Source organism: Arachis duranensis, chromosome 10 (genome assembly GCF_000817695.3).
Source record: "Arachis duranensis cultivar V14167 chromosome 10, aradu.V14167.gnm2.J7QH, whole genome shotgun sequence".
NCBI lineage: Eukaryota > Viridiplantae > Streptophyta > Magnoliopsida > Fabales > Fabaceae > Arachis > Arachis duranensis.
The window spans coordinates 7,912,731-7,931,174 of NC_029781.3; the positions used below are offsets into that span (position 1 = coordinate 7,912,731).

The 18,444-nt window shown below is 35.6% G+C and overlaps 1 protein-coding gene across 1 annotated transcript; it reads right to left on the reverse strand.

Annotated features, from left to right (window-relative positions):
* Positions 1-7,103: 7,103 nt before the first annotated feature.
* Positions 7,104-9,541, reverse strand: LOC107468887 (small ribosomal subunit biogenesis GTPase RsgA 1, mitochondrial). The gene is made up of 4 exons (XM_016088267.3): positions 8,568-9,541; positions 7,800-8,021; positions 7,501-7,695; positions 7,104-7,409 (listed from the first exon to the last, which is right to left on the reverse strand). Exons 1-4 carry the CDS (start codon positions 9,267-9,269, stop codon positions 7,119-7,121), a joined length of 1,410 nt encoding a protein of 469 aa, XP_015943753.3. The 5' UTR covers positions 9,270-9,541; the 3' UTR covers positions 7,104-7,118.
* Between the last annotated feature and the right edge of the window lie 8,903 nt (positions 9,542-18,444).

Here is an 18,444-nt window from a genome sequence, read left to right on the forward strand (position 1 = left end):
ATGTTGATGTGTAATGATTGGTCTTTAGAAAGTATAAACAAATTGTAGGAACTATTTGATCTTATTATCTTGGAAACATATTGATTGTGTACTAAAAATATAAATATTTTTTGTATATAAATAATTTTAAAAATGACCTACAAACATAGTCAAACAAGAGTCAAATTCCTTATAAAGGTAGTGGGTAAAAGGATGAAACCTAAAAGAACACTTTGAGAAGTTGAATTTCTCTTCAGTGGGAACTAAATTGGTGGGAGTGGATTGGTTGGATTTGGAGTGTAAAGATGTCATCTAGTTAAAAAAAACCAAGCTAGATGTCCCTTCACTGATGTCACATGCCATGAGTTTTAGTTTATCTTGTGGAAATTAATTCTTACCTTTCCAGTTGACAAGACTTGAGGTGACAGGAATACCTAAAGATATTTTGGAAAAAAAAAACAGTAAACCAAATATCAGATTAAAAACCATTGGACAATAGATTTACTCTTCATCATGGTTTTACACTATAAAAGGACCTCAAGCCATCTCTTCAAACCATCACCTTCTTCTTCATAGACCTTCAACCAGACTTTCACCTTCACTTTCATTACTTTTCACTCTCACCCTTTACCCTTTACCCTTTACTTTCACCTTCACTTTCACCTTCACTTTATCACCTTCTTCTTCACAGACTTTCAACCAAGCTTTTCACTTTCACTTTCACCTTCTTCTAGACCTTTCTTACTTCTGAAGCTGAGAAGCTAAAAAATTCATCTTTTTCTCTCCCCAAATTTTCTCTCATTTTGTTCTTCATTACATTCATCGCCTTCACGAGTAAAAAACTGGCATTCAGGTGTTCTTCCAAAACACTTGACAACCATTAACCAACCCTTGTCCACTTTAAACAAAGCTCATTCATCCTCTTGTGGCATTAGTGGAGGTCTCAATACTTGTTCTCCACTTCTATTTTTCATTATTAGTTCTTATATTACTTATTTGTTATTAATAGAAGTGTTTTTTCTCACAAGTTTACTTACCCCGAATCTCTCATCTTAACCATTATTTTTCACTTAATCTATTTTTCACGAAATCCACCCGAATCACCTGGCGACTCCACTGGGGAGGAACACTTCGACGTGATGGCTAGAGATCAATCGAGGTATAGAACTCCCTCACCACCTCCATTCACAAATCCGGAGAATATGGAGGAAGACGAGAACACCCAGGTTACTCGTAGGGAGTTGGCGCGTATTCTAAAAGGCAAGGGATCGTGAAGCTGAGTTGCAAGAGTTGGAAGAAAAAAGAGAAGTTGTGGGAAGCAAGATGGAAGAATATCACCGGAGACCAACATTAGCTTATGTCAAGTACATTCGGTCTAGGGTGTTTCTAGAGGGAGATCTGGTACTAAAATCAATAGAGGCAGTAATGAGAAAGATGTCTTTGTCAAAATGGGCTCCCAAATGGAAGGGTCCTTACATTATTTCTGAAATACACCCCAACAGACACTGCATCCTGGTGGACCCGAATCATGGAACAACCACCGGCCCCATCAATTTCAAGTACGTTAAGAAGTACTGTGCCTAATTTCAGCTTTAGTAGTTAGAATTTTAATTCTAAAAGACTTCTTTATCAAGAGCCAATGTTTATGTTATATTATTCTGCAAGCATCCTGTAATGTATGAAAAAACTGTATTAGCAATCATACATTCAAAAGATGTGAATGATGCATCTTAAAAAATTTATGGTACAAAATAGTTCCAAAAAGTGAAGTGTCCCACCGTCCAAGCTCCTAAAAAAGAGTATAGCATAAATAGGGCAAGAAAGTTATGGGTACCTTCCTTTTTTGGCCTAAAAAAAGGGACAAAAGAAAAATAGCAGTAGATAATCTTGCTTTTCTTAAAATCACACCCTCCTCCTGCAAAAAAAAAAAATTTAATTTAATTAAATTATTTTTATATCTATTTATGGTTACTAATGAACATTGCTCATAATTTTAATTCAATTTCTTTTTTTTTATTTGTGATTTCATTGAAAACGTATACAAATGAGGATATAACATCCAAAGTTATAAGGTGAAAGATCTTTATCAAAGAATTCCTATAGCTAATTCCAAAATTAGCAACCCAATATACATGGAGGTTGAGAGGGGTTAAGACAAAAACAAGGAAAGAAGAAAAATGGTCTTACCAAGTAAGAAGACAGAGTAAAAAGATAGAACGAAGTTGAATGTGGAAGTGTCCTTTGCCCTAAGAAAAACTCCCAATTGTTGAAGAAGACAAAAGGTTTGGATGGTGGTGGTGATAGTAGTGATGATACTGCGCTGTGTAAAAAATGTCCTAACAAGATGACGAGAAACACGCTCTCTCCTTATGTGTCTCTCCAAATTCAGGTACTTAAATTTAGAACGTATTTAATTAAAAGGGTAAGAATTTCTCCTTTTCTTATTTCCTCAAAATATATATTAAATTATTATATTAAATCAAATCATCCCTCTTTCTTCATTTAAATTGAGAAAATTCTTTGTACTCTCAAAGACTGCATGGGGGCTTATGATTGTGTACTAAAAATATAAACTTTTTTTGTACATAAATAATTTTAAAAATGACTTACAAACATGGTCAAACAAGAGTTAAGTTCCTCTCAAAGGTATTGTGTAAAAGGATGGAACCCAAAAGAACACCTTGAGAAGTTGAATTTCTCTTTAGTGAGAACTAAATTGATAGAAGTGGATTGGTTGGATTTTGAGTGTAAATGTGTCATCTAGTTAAAAGAAAACTAAACTAGATGTCCCTTCACTGATGTCACATGCCATGAGCTTTAGTTTAATTTGTGGAAATCAACTTCTTACCTTTCCAGTTGACAAGATTTGAGGTGACAGGAATACCTAAAGATATTTTGGAAAAAGCAGTAAACCAAATATCAGATTAAAAACCAATGAACAATAGATTTCCTCTTCATCGTGGTTTTACACTATAAAAGAACATCAAGCCATCTCTTCAAACCATCATCTTCTTCTTCACAGACCTTCAACCAAACTTTCATCTTCACTTTCACTACTTTTCACTCTCACCCTTTACCATTTACTTTCACCTTCACCTTCACTTTATCACCTTCTTCTTCACAGACCTTCAACCATACTTTTCACTTTCACTTTCTTCTAGACCTTTCTTACTTTTGAAACTGAGAAGTTAAAAAATCCATCTTTTCTTCTTCCCAAATTTTCTCTCATTTTGTTCTTCATTACATTCATCGCCTTCACGAATAAAAAATTGGCATTCAGGTGTTCTCCAAAACACTTGACAACCATTAACCAACTCCTGTCCACTTTAAACAAAGTTCATTCATCCTCTTGTGACATTAGTGGAGGTCTGAACACTTGTTCTCCACCTCTATTTCTCATCATTAGTTCTCGTATTGCTTATTTGCTATTAATAGAAGTGTTTTTCCTCACAAGTTTACTTACCCAAAATCTCTCATCTTAACCATTATTTTTCACTTAATCTATTTTTTACGAAATCCACCCGAATCACATGAAATTGTTTTCCACTAAACAAGCTCAAGAGGGGCAAACCTGTGTTGGTTAAGCACTTATCATCCTCCAACACTAATAAAGCATATGACAAATCAAACAAAGAAAAAAAAAAACTAAAAATCTATTCGTATACTCAAATTTTTTGTTTTATTTCTTTTTTCTGTTTAGGAACATCTTTCTCATTTTATATTTTCATACTTTTTTTTCAAGTTATTACATTTTTGTGATGGGTGTACCAAACATGGCATTGCCCAAAACAAAATATACAAAATAAGAGCTCCTTATTTTAAAATTGTTTGTGCCTCTTCAAGTTCAGTCTCTATGTCCAGTCCAAAAAAAAGTCTCACTATGTGCATCAACTTAACAGACTTGAAAAATAGTAACTCAAAAATCCTGCAGCATATTGAAACCCTTATTCCTAGTCAAAATGTCAAATCTTCAAATTCAAATCCTGATATATACTCCCAAAACCAACCTAAGAATCTGTATGCAATATGTAAGCAAAAATAATTCTTACATGATATAATGGAGTTTGAATATTAATGGACAAAAGAAACAAAAGAAGGTTGATGAACTCTGACACACATAGTTTGGATTTGTTTTGGTATTGAGATTCTGTTTTGCTAACCGGACAAAAGTAAATTAATGAATTCTACGTAAATAAAATAAATGTTGGTTGAACATTAACAATAGTTGGTGACAAAATTGATGGTCGGTTTGCTGCTTCATTAGGGAAATAGCGGCCTGATTGACTTAAAGATTATTGGAAGACGCTTTTTTTGGTATAGAAGAATAAAATACTATGTTGAGATGGTAAAAAAGTTTGATCGGATTTGTATTAATAGTAGATGACTATCTTTATTTCTGGAGACTTATACAAAAATATTAAATAGACTTTAATCTGATAATTGTCCTTTCTTAGTTCTATGTAAAGGTTGGCCCCAATCGAAAAGGAACAAACTTTTTCAGTTTATTGCAGCTTAGGCTATCCATCCAGAGTACAGAAATATTGTGAATCAATCATGGCGGTGTGGTTATAGAGAGGTGCATGGCAAGTTTTCGGAACTCTCTGAAGTTTAATTCTAAAGTGTTTGACAATATTTTTGTTAGGTAAAACGAGTTGGAGCTCCAAATTAATTTTCTATAGAAGTGGCTGAAAGTGATGAAAGATTCTTCTATGTAGCAAAAAGAGCAACAGTTAATTGAGGATTATAATAACACTTTTGTGCAAGAAAAACTTTTACGGTTTCAAAAATCCATAGAACAGTAGATAAAATTACCAATTTTTTTTATGTTCAAACTTTAATACGGAAGAAGCATAACAAAATTCAGTCTTTTTCTTTATGATGAGGTGTGGAACACGGATCCGAATGTTCTTTGCAGTAAGGAAGTTGAGTCCTTTTTAAAAGCTTATTCCATCAATTAGAGAATGCGGATTTGGGATGTCATGGTGAAATGCCACTTTCTTCTTTAAATGAGGACGCTTGCTGTAATCTCACAGTGCCAGTTATATTGAAGAAAGTTAAGTCGGCATTGTCTTGAGCTGAAAAATAAATTGCTAATTATTTAAGTTGTTAAATACAAGTTTTGAAATTTGAGCGAAATACTTTACTACAATTTGGCACATGTTCGTGGTCAATGTGTGCCCATGTTAACTCTACCTCCTAATTTGCTGATTTAAGCTCGACTGATTCCTGTCAGAAAAATAAAAAATAAAATGCTTGATTGATTCAAACCACAATAGGTTTGCAGATGACCAGATGTTTCGAAAATGTATAATTACCAAATACTTGATCTCTACCACCTTTATATGAAGCATATCAATTTATGAACCCATCAATGAGCCACATCTGAACACAAGTATTTACATTTGTGCTGAATGCTGATTTGGTTGCTATTACCATTCTAAGCATTGGTACATGAAAAATGTTAAAGAAACTAACGTTTTCTAATAATATCAACTAATAAGTTTTATTGATCATATAATATTGTTCTTAGGGGCATGTTTATGAGTTCTGATTTTGTTAAAAATTAAACCAAGCAAAAGAGACTCTTGGAGCTAGGGGTGTGCATGGTCCGGTCTAGTGCGAAGATTTGGTCTAGTCTCAAACACTTTAAGAGTTATTTTGGTGTAATTTTAATGGGTCTAAGATCGGGTAAATGTCTTAAAAATAGACCCGATCATTATTTTGGGTCAGATCCGGGCCATGGTTCGGATCACCCGAACTCGGTCCGGTGGTCCGATCTTCATACACAATTAATATTTTGTGTTATTAGTGATAAATGATGACCATTCTTATGTGAAATTTAAATATTGTAAACTTTAATATTTTGTATTATTAATTATTATAAGACTATAAGTTAATATTTTATATTTAAAATACATAAGATATTAGACTAATACATAATATTGTATTATTTGTATTAGTTTAAATATTTAGTGTTATTAGACAATATTAGTATTGATTATGGTTATGCTTTAATTTTAGAGAAGAGTTAGTTTTAGTTATATTTTTCTAAGTAAATTTTACCATATCAAAAAATGATTGGAGTCTTAGAAATTTGAATATTTTCAAAGTAATGTAATGTTAACGACCCGATTTTCACTCAGTTTTTATCCGGTATAATCATAACCCGAAAGTGTATAGGTTTCATCAGATCTAGAGTCGGATTCAAATCTAATAAATATGTCCGGTATATATTTCGAGTTGGGTATCAAACCCAGTTTCACCGACCCATACACACCCTTACTTGGAGCATATAATGAAATAGTCCAAGCTAACATAGGCAACAGCATAGATCAAGGCTTCACTTGGTCAGAATTTCAGAAAGATATGTCCGTTACCATTGTTGACATAGTACAACAGACTCAGTACATACTTGAACCTACGTCAAAGAAGGTCAACAAAAACATCAAAAAATGCCTTTGGTAATGGGAACCGGAAATACGGGACGCTGTTACGCTGTTACTTAAGCGCAAGTCGGAAACTATTTACAATGTGTGCTGGTGATTGACTATTTTCTAAGAGTTTTCATTCTTCATAGCCCTTAAAATGGGATCATTCTCCTCATCAATTGAAGTGTCGTCGCCGTTGTCGTCCAGTTCATCTAATTCATCTAAAATCGACTGGTTAATCCTCTTCCGAGACACTCTCCTATGCTTCTTTGGTTCCAAATAATAATCTCACTTAGATAGCATTAATGTGTCTGATTCTAGAAATCTTCATACAAGAGTTAGACAGGCACTGAATTGCGAGCAGAAGTTTCATCATGAATTTACTCAACTATCCCAGTAAGTATTTTGCACTGCTATATACCCCAGGAAGGATAATTTTTCCCCCCTGCTGCTACTTTTCAGTTTCCATTTTCCACCATAATGTTTACAAGTACAAGGCAAAGAAAATGAAAAACAAAGTCACTAGATAGACAAGATTCTATGGGAATTTCTTTGGTGGAGAGTGAATTTGGGTGAAAATTGAATATTGTAACTAAATTTTCAAGAGGAGTGTGCATTGCACTTGATGTCTTTATTTTTTCTCTATTGTATTAAAAAAAAAAAACCTTCACTATTCATTAAAAAACACTCTAGCATGATCCTACTTTCATGTCATAATATATGGAAACTAATGTATATTAGATTATAATTGTTAAAAGGAATTCCCAGTACTGTGTATAATTCATAATTTTTAACTTGCTTTTCATACCTTACATCACCTTCTCTTTTAGTTCCAAATGTCCTTAGCTGGAACTCCTCTCTGATTCTGATCTCATCAAGCAGTTGAAAATAGTATGAATATCTTTCCCAATCGCCCTTCACAATGCACCCAGGTTCACCCAGATGTAGACAATTATTAAATGAGCATTTTGCAGGCTCATTGGCACTAACCATTTTCCTGATCTGTATAGGGAAAAACAAATATAAGACCAGATAAACAGGTAAAATTCTATCAACATTGAATTTAGCAGATCATAACATAATCAGTACGAACTTCGGGAAAAGTCTGTGCAAGAGACTGCTTTGTCACTTTCAATAAACTAGGCTGGTTAAATCCAGGTGTGTCGGCAAGATAACCCCCTCCAGACAATGGAAGCAAAGAGACATGGCGAGTAGTATGCTTCCCTCTGCCACTTCTTGTTGAAACCTCCCCAACTCTCTGTTCTTCAAACCACTTGCTACCTAAAATCTAGAAATAATGCAGGTGCACAAATCATACAAAGTATTAAAATCTCACACACATAGTAGCAGACATCAAAAGACAAAGACAAGGACATGAGAAAGAAAACCCACGGGTTCGAACCAATTCTCCCCTTCTTCAGCATCACAAACACGGGGATTGCTTCTGAGGGCATTGATCAAACTAGACTTCCCAACTCCACTAGGACCTACGATCACGGTTGTTTGGTCTCTCAATTTGAATGCAAGTAGATCAAGTCCATGTCCAGACTCCACGCTGCAGAAAATAGGCTCATAGCCCCAGCTGCGCAACCTAGACTTCCACGAACTTACAGCCTAGAAAACACGCAAAGCAATTATTAACTAGGCAGCACAAGACAATCAAACCCAACACAATAACTAAAAGAGTCACTGATGCTTTCTAGCAACAAGTTGAGAAACTCTGATCAACATCCAAGCAGTTTCAACTTTTAAACATTCTTTACCAAAATATAGAATAGAAGGTTATAACCATTCGATGAAACCTAAAGAGTCCAGTTTCAGTTAATAAATAAGTCTCCCCTCCCTCTCCTTTTCTTCATCAAACAACCAAATAACAATGCAGCATGCAAATCCTTGTCACTCCATTCCATTCTATGCCTTCTCCATTCATTTCTATTATAAGTCATTCCTCCTCTACAGTCTGATTAAACTCCATGTTCACCCCTCAAAAAACTCTCAAAATATAGCCTAGGATCACATATCAATAAAATTCCAAGGAAATAATCATTTCTTTTCTTTTCTTTTCTTTACAATTAGTTTAGTTCTAAGAAACAATCTAACAGCCATATCACAATATCACAAACCAAACAGGAAAACAAAATCAGAAGAAAAACCACGAACCTCTCCATCCACAAGCTCAATCTTATTGAGCGCAAGGGTGAGAGGAATACCAGTGGACTCGGCCTCAACAAGGAACCTTGTGAGCATAAACGGCTCAACCTTGGGTTGGTCAAGCGAAAAAAGCACAAGCAGGTGATCAACATTGGCGACGGGAGGGTCAAGAATCTCGTTATCCCTCTGGAACACATTCTCGATCATGCCCCTTCGATCAACCCAGTCAATGGAACCTACTAGAACCTTGTCACCAACCATCACTCTCCGCTTTATCTTCTTCAGCAGCTCCCTCACCACGCACAGTAGCTCCAAGCCAGCCGAAGAAGAAGAAGAGGCTTCTGGAAGTTTCGTTCTGGAAGGTTCTTGTTCTTGGACGATGACGCGCATGAAGTTGGCCTGGGAGGCTGCGACGATGCCGACGGCTTGAGAGTCGGACAAGGGAGGCGAATCCTCGAGGGAGAGGACGGGAGCCAAGGAGGAGGAGAACTTTTTGAAGGTTTGCTTTGCTTTCAGGAGGTTCTTGCTTGGGGGTTGCTGTTGCCGTTGCTGGTTAGGGTTTCGGTGGTGTCTGGCGGTGGCCGCCGCCGCGCCGAACGGGAGGCACCGGAAGCAACGGTGGAGGATGGTGTTGAGAGTTGGGAGTGATGAGGCGGGAGACACCACCGTGCGGTGGTGGTGGCGGAGGATCGAGAACGATGCAAGCGACATCAGGGAAGCTGGTGAGTGTGGCGTTTTGGAAATGGTCGGTATAGAAAAGAAAGAGAGAATCACTTTTTCTTGGTTTTTTTTCAAAGTTGGGTTATTACTAGTTTCCAGCAGGTTCTTTGTTTCTCTGTTATTAGCTTATTATTTTCCATTTTGAGGCTTAACCGAAAACGGTGGAAGGGTGACGCAGCGACGGAGTGTGGTTGCTTTTATCCAAACGGCATTTTTATTTGGCGGTCGTCTATCGGATTGATGATCATGGAATAGTATTGTACTAAACGACACGTTTTGACACACTAAAACTAGTGTCCCCGTTCTCATAATGGGACCCGCAGTCAGTAACAATAAACCAAACTTTTAAGCACTTTTATCGTCGAATAAATAACCATTTATACTCATAAAAGATAAAAATACTGACAGAATATTTTTATTATACAGAAAATATTTTATGTGGGTATAAATTTAGTTTCGATCTAATATAAATAGATATGTGAACGTTTTCATTTTTTATAAATACAAATGATCATTTATTATTTATAAAAATAGTATAAAATTGTTATAAAATAAATAAATATAAATAGAATATTCTAGTATTAATATTTATTAATATAATTATTTTATTATAATGTTCATATTTTTATAGGCAAATAAATTTTACTTTTTTAACTTCATTAATTGTGCTTATCACGAGAACTTGCTCCTTTCAGTATAGAAAAACTGAGTTGCCCATAAATGGGCATCCATTCTTATCCATCCTTGTTATAACACTCCCCCTTAAATGCTCATTTAGGAATATGCCTTATTAAAACCTTACTAAAAAAAAATTCAGTGAAAAAAAATCTTAGTGAAGGAAAAAGAGTACAATATCCTTTGTAACGGGGACTGCCTCATTAAAAATCTTGTTGAGAAAAATCCAATGGGAAAAAATCTGACCAAGGAAAAAAGAGTACAGTCTCCCCCTCTTGTCGACATCATTTAATGTCTTGAAATCGGTGCATCCCAATCTCATGTACAAATCTTTCAAAGGAGAATTTTGGGAGTGACTTTGTAAATAAATCTGCCAGATTATCACTTGAGCGGATCTGTTGGATATCAATTGTCCCTTGATTTTGAAGATCATGAGTGAAGAAGAATTTGAAAAAAAATATGCTTTGTTCTATCACCTTTGATGTATCCGCCTTTAAGTTGAGCAATGCATGCTGTATTATCATCAAATAAGATAGTTGAAGCTATCTTCTGATCAATCAGTCCACATGATGACAGAATATATTAGATCAAACTCCTGAGCCAAAAACTTGCAACTTGCTTCATGTATCGCTAGTATTTCAGCATGATTAGAGGAGGTTGCTGCTATTGTCTGTTTCGTAGACCTCCATGATATAGTTGTACCACCATATGTGAACAGGTATCCTATTTGAAATCTTCCTTTGTGTGGATCAGACAAATATCCTGCATCTGCATAGTCAACTAGTTGTGACTTGGATTTATAGGGATAAAACAATCACATATTAACCGTTCCATGAAGATATTGAAAGATGTGTTTGATTCCACTCCAATGTCTTCTGGTTGGAGAGGAACTATATCTTGCTAGTAAATTCACAACAACTGATATATCAAGTCATGTATTATTAGCAAAATACATTATCGCTCCAATGATACTAAGATATGGTACTTTAAGACCAAGTATATCTTCATTCTCTTTTTTAGGATGGAATTGATCCTTTTTCACATCCAAAGATCTTACTATCACTGGGGTACTCAAGGGATGTGACTTATCCATATAAAATCTCTTTAAGATCTTTTCTGTGTATGTTGTTTGATGAATAAAGATCCTATTTTTTGTATGCTCGATCTGTAGGCCGAGACAAAATTTAGTCTTTCCAAGATCTTTCATCTCAAACTCTTCTTTTAGAACTTTTATAATAGTTGGAATCTCTTTAGGAGTTCCAATGATATTTAAATCATCAACGTACATAGCAATTATGATGAATCCAGATGCAGATTTCTTTATGAAAACACATGGGCAGATATCATCAGTCTTGAATCTGTTTTTGGCCAGATATTCTGTAAGACATTATACCACATTCGTCTAGATTGCTTCAGACCATATAAAAATCTTTGCAATTTAACTGAGTATAATTCATGTGAATATTCATTGGATGGTTTAGATATTTTCAGTCCTTCAGGGACTTTCATATAGATATCATGATCTAATGAGCCGTATAAATAGGTTGTTACCACATCCATTAAATGCATATGTAATTTATGATATGCGGATAAACTGACGAAATAACGTAATGTTATTGCATCCACTACAGGGGAATATATTTTTTCGTAATCTATTTTGGGTCTTTGTGAAAAATTTTGTGCTACAAGCCGAGTTTTGTAGCGTACAACTTCATTTTTCTCATTTCATTTTCTCACAAATACCTATCGGTATCCAACAGGTTTTACATCTTTTGGTGTACGGACTACAGGTCCAAAGACTTCACATTTTGCAAGTGAGTCTAACTCAGCCTTCATGGCTTCTTCTCATTTTGGCCAATCATTTCTTTATCGACATTCTTTGACTGATCTTGGCTCAAGATCCTTATTTTCATGCATGATATTTAATGCCACATTATATGCAAATATTTCATTAACAGTTGTCTTATTTCGGTCCCATTTCTCTCCTGTAAAGACATAATTTATCGAGATCTCATCATTTTCACAATTTTCAAGTACCTGAACGTCTTCTGGCGTTAAAAATATATCAGAATTTTGGACAACTACAGGTGTCTTTACTATGTCTTTTTCAATAGGAATAGTATTTATCTCTTTTCTTTTTCGAAAATTTTTGTCTTTGGAATCGACAGGTCTGCCACGCTTTTGGCGTGAATTTGTTTATGTGGCTAGTTGTCTGACTGGGACATCAATTCGAATTGGGACATTTTTCGATGGTATATAAGATTTGGTTATCTTCTTTATATCAGAAAATGTATCAAGCAATTCATTTGCTATTCTTTGCAAATGTATAATCTTTTAAACTTCTAGTTCACATTGTCCTGATCGAGGATCTAAATGCATCAAGGATGATGCATTCCAATTAAGTTCCTTTTCAGGAAGCTTATTCTCTCCCTCTAATGTTGGAAAATTTGATTCATTAAAATGACAATATGCAAACCGGGATTTAAATACATCTCTAGTTTGTATCTCAAGATACCTTATTATAGATGGAGAATCATATCCAACATATATCTCCAACTTTCTTTGGGATCTCATTTTGGTGCGAGGTGGTGCAATGGGAATATATATCGCACACTTGAATATTATTAAATAGGAAACATTTGGCTGTTGGCCAAAAGCTAATTGTATAGGAGAGAACTGATGGTAACTTGTTGGCCTCAAACGAATAAGTGCTACAGCATGTAAAATAGCATGCCCCAAGCCGAAGTTGGGAGATTTGTTCTCATAAGTAAGGGTCTAGCAATTAATTTTAGGCATTTAATAAGTGATTCTGCTAACCCATTTTGTGTGTGAACATGAGCTACTGGATGTTCAACACTTATTCCATTGGCTATACAATAAGCATCAAAAGTTTGGGAAGTAAATTAACCAACATTATCAAGACGAATTGCTTTGATTGGATTTTCTGAAAAATTGTGCTTTTAATCGAATAATTTGAGCCAATAATCTCGCAAACGCTAGGTTGCGAGAAGACAATAAGCATACATATGACCATCTCGAGGATGTGTCTATTAGGACCATAAAATATCTAAAAGATCCACATGGTGGATGAATATGTCCACATATATCACCTTGAATCCTTTTTAGGAATTCAAGAGACTCAAATCCAATCTTTACTGGTAATGGTCTTAAAATTAACTTTTCTGAGAACATGTAGTACAATAAAATGCACTAGATTTAAGAATCTTCTGGTTTTTTAGTGAATGTCCATGGGAGTTTTCAATAATTCTCTCCATCATGGTTATTCCCGGATGACCCAATCGATCATGCCAAGTTATGAATTCATTTGGACTGGTAAACTTCTGGTTTACAATGACATGTGATTCAATTGCACTAATTTTTGTATAATATAACCCAGATGAAAGTGAGGGTAACTTTTCTAATATAACCTTTTTATTTAAATCATGAGTTGTGATACATAAGTATTTATGATTTCCCTCATTCATTGTCTCAATATGATATCCATTTCGGCGAATATCTTTGAAACTCAATAAGTTCCTTAGAGACTTGGTAGATAATAGTACATTATTTATTATAAATTTTGTTCCTCCAGGAGACAAAATTATAGCTCTTCCGGAGCCTTCTATCACATTACCTAAGCCAATAAGAGTTTAACATATTCTTCTTTTGGCATAAGATGAGTAAAATATATATCACTTTTGAGAATGGTGTGCGAACTTGCATTATCCGCAAGGCATACATCTTCATTATATATCCTTGCCATTTTCTTCAAAGACAAATAATAATAATATAAGATGAGTAGTAGTACATGCACAGTTAAATTGACACATTTAATGATTTCAAAATTCATAAACATTAATATTTCATTATTTATATACATCATATTTGAAACTTAAATATATAGAAAATAAAACTTAATAATAAGTTTCTTACATTATTTATTTATATGAATACTTAACAATCTCACATATTAAACTATTCCATCATTAATCAAATGAACAATATTTGTTTCAAGATCCTCAAAGAAATCAGATACATTATAATGAGTGGTAAAATTTTCAGCATCATTTGAAACAAAAATTGTTTCCTTTCCTTTGTCATCCTTTTTCAAAGATGCTTGATAAAGATCGACTAGGTGCCTTGGGGTACGACAGGTATGCGACCAATGGCCCTTTCCACCACAACGGAAATACTTATCCTTTGTTGATTTATTTTGCCCAGAGTTTCTTTCTTTATCCCACTCGTGAGATCCTTTCTTGTGAACATAATTTTTCTTCCTTCCATAATTTTTCTTGCTACTAAAACCTTGCCATCTACCTCTTTTGTGGTAATGATTTGCCGCATTTGCTTCAGGAAATGGGGCAGCGCCAGTTGGGGGCGCTTCATGATTCCTTAAAAGTAATTCATGTTCAGCAACAAGAAGGCAAGAAATTAACTCAAAATAATTTTTAAATTCTTTTTCTCGATACTGCTGCTGCAGGACCACATTCGAGGCATGGAAGGTTGAGAAAGTTGTCTCCAACATATCATTATCAGTTATCTTTTCCCCACATAATTCGTGAGGTGATTCGAAACATTGCAGAATTATATTCATTTATGGATTTAAAATCATGTAGACGCAAGTGCGTCCACTCATATCGGGCTTGAGGAAGTATCACCGTCTTTTGATAATTGTACCTTTCTTCAAGGTCTTTTCAAAGATCTGCAGGATCTTTTAATGTGAGATATTCATTTTTCAATCATTCATCAAGATGACGACGAAGGAAAATCATAGCCTTGGCTTTATCCTTCTAGGATGTATTATTTTCAGCCTTAATGGTATCTCCAAGATCCATTGAATCAAAATGGATTTCAGCATCTATTATCCATGATAAATGGTTGTTTCGAGATATATCAAGAGCATTAAATTCAAGATGAGAGAGCTTCGACATAATGAAAATTTGTTACCTGAAGTCTTCCTAAAATTTTGTTAGAGTCTCGTGCTGATAACTTGTTATAAAATAAATAAACTCAAAAGATATAATAGATATAAAATAAATAAGTATAAATAGAAGATTCTAGTATTGATATTTATCAATATAATTATCTCACTATAATAGAAGAAATTAATATATTTACTAATATTATAAAGAGTGAGAGAGAGAAATATTCAGAATAGTTGTGATATAAAGAAAGAGGGAGAACTGTTTTTATTGCTTGTGTGTATTCTTTTTGACTCGTTCATGCTTTTATAGGCAAACAAATTCTACTTTTCAAACTTCATTAATTGTGCTTTGTCATGAGAACTTGCTCCTTTCAGCATAGAAAAACTGAGCCGCCCATAAATGGACATCCATCCTTATCCAATCTTGTTGTAACAAAAATTACTCATTCTCACTCTGAATGATAGCTTATGGACAATTTTATCCCTAATAACTCTCACTCCACCACTACATAACTCTTTTTATATTCTTCTTTTTCATAATCGTCTATGGCTCCTGCTTGCCGCTTTAACTCCCCGGATTTTCCATGGGAATACTAGGATTTTCACATTTTCTTTGGTTGAGAGAAAGAGAAAAGGGAGAGAAGTGATGTTGCATAAATGGAGGAGAAAGGTTCTCAAATTCAAATTTAGGGTCAAATTTACCAGCGGATTTACCGTCGAAAAATCCACCGCTGGTAACTTACAGTAGGTGACCAAAATGTAACACCCTACCATACAGAGTCTTATGCTTAAGTCATAATTCAAAGATGGCAAGGTATTACGACCTCTAAAAATAAAAATTTAGTACGTATAGTAGTATAAATGATTGATTATAACTAGGAGCCTTTGTAGAAAAAGGGGTAAACAAAAACCGCAACTCGAAAGCGCAACACTCCGATCGAAAACATAACGAACAAGAATAACCAACGCGAGATTATATATATACAAAGGAGTGTCAAAAACAGGAATATCAAGACTCAAGATCCGGCTGCGAAGATAACCGGTCCGAGCATAACGATATATACATATGATAAAATAAGGAAAACCCCAAAGGAAACCCAAAGGGACACAAATACATAAAACCTATTCTCCAAAATCTCCCATAAGAGGAGTCATCACAGTTTATATTATTTAATGGAGAAAAAAGGTATCTAAGCAGAACATATAAACCAAAACATAGCCCCGAGAACAAAGGATCTTTGCAATAATAGAAGTCTCCAGCATGCCTCAGCGGGACGCCTCACGTCCTGCATCTGAAAACCACAAAATCCGCATGGGTGAGAACCAAATGTCCCCAGCATGGTAACAGCTTCCACATATATAATACATAATAATAGAGGAAAGCCGAAGGCAATCCTAGAGCTTCCTCCAGATAATATCAAAGCTTATAAACAAGCTAAACCATACAAGGCAACTGACTAAAGATTCTTCAGTCTAACTAATATTTCCCTTTCCAATTCCTTCAGACCTCCCAATCACCAGCAAGAGTATAATGTAGCAAGCACAGTTATATCAAACAAAGAATATACAAATAGGAACAGTTAAGGCATTTAGACAATTAGCAAGTAATATGCAGTCAAATAGGCAATCTCAGACAATTCATATAGTATGCATATGATGAATGCCTGTCCCTAGTGGCTGATGATATCATCTGTCGGTTATAGAGCCAACCCGACAAGTCCTGGCAGTTAACCATTGGACTGTCCCTCTGTCGTGTCTCCCCAACTCGAGTTATACTCAATATAAGCTTGATCATAATCATGATACATATCCATCACCCTCAATGGTGAATATTTATGGGAGTGAGATCATCTGGGGCTTTCACAGTGCCTGGCCACCCTAACGACATAGGGTCAAAAGAGTTTCGAGTCTCAACCTGAAACACGTGGTGGCTAGCCACTGCTTCCTCCCAGGGAAACTCTCATCTCTGATAGTGGAAGTGCAAACATTCACAATTCATTCAACAACATATATGCATTTATACTTAGCCATAATCATGGCTCCGCCATAACACGGCAATAATCTAGCCATCCGACTCACGGTTAAATCCATAACCAGCCAATATTCATAGCATACACAGCTATTCCGGCTCACGGTTCAATCCAGAACCAGCCAATATTCATAGCATACACAGCTATTCCGGCTCACAGTTCAATCCAGAACCAGCCAAATCATAAACAATTACGGCTCTTCGGCCAATGGCATACAAGCACTTCCACCACCATCCTCCACATCTCACATAATCATCAATGATCCTCATTGATCAATCATTTTCCCTTGCTTCACTCGCAAGTTACCACATTCACTAGCCTTTCTCTTCATAGCTAGACATCTCATAATGATTTAAGATATAAGTGGTGAGATCGGAGGCTTAGAAGTATGAAATTTGGCTTTTAAAACTCAAAAATCAACTTTGGGATGAAAACAGGGCCACGCGTACGCGCACTCCACGCGCACGCGCGGATGGCCTCCAAAAACCTCATCGACGCGCAAGCGTCAAGCACGCTAACGCGTGGACTAAAATTTGCCAATCGACGCGTACGCGTCAACCACGCGCACGCGTGGGTGTTCTCGTGCCCCAGGCACAACACTGGCACAGTTCTGGCATGACTCTCTGGAAAATGGCTGGGCATTGGGTGCAGCACCATCGGCGCGCCCGCGCACATCATGCTCACGTGTGGATGGCGTTTTCGGGAAGAATGGCGCGCACGCGCCAAGTGCGCCCACGCGCAAGGGGTCATTCTGCTAAAAATCTTCTAAGTTAAAAGCTGCAGAATTCACCAATTTAAATCCCAATTTTCCAATGGACATAACTTTCTTATTTTAAATCGTTTTTCACCCGTTCTTCGAACGGCATGGACATCCCGGATCCAATTTCATTTCTAAATAGATTTGGCACAAAATAGAGATCCGTAGTCCAAGTTATGTCCCACCAAAGTATGCCCAAAAACCATATTTTTCATAAAAACCACAAAGTGCCATTTTCAAAACAAGCCATTTCCACTCTTTTCAAAATCATTCAAAACATGCCAATTTCATCCCTTTTCTTTGAAATCAATCAATATATGTCAAATTCAACATCAAGCCTCCTCAACTCACACATTGAGACTATACCACATTTTTCAAAATCACTATCCCATCATTTTAACCCACTTCACCCAAGTGGCTCAAACTCAAACATATTGACATATCCTATAATCTTCCTCATGCCAATTCTCAACAATATCAATTCCAATAAACCATTATTGCACACAATCATTATCATACTCACCATTAACATGGTTCAACGCACAATTCAACCATAACCAATCATCAAGCATATATCACAACATGCATATTTCTCATACATCATACCACCAAGGCATCATTAATCATCATCACATATATGACCACATCATATACATCAATAATTCAACAACATCAACAATTCAATGCCTATCTTAGGGCCTCTAGCCTAAGTATTTCCTACCACATTACATATTAGATACGGGAAACCGAAACCATACCTTAGCCGATTTTCCCAAGCTC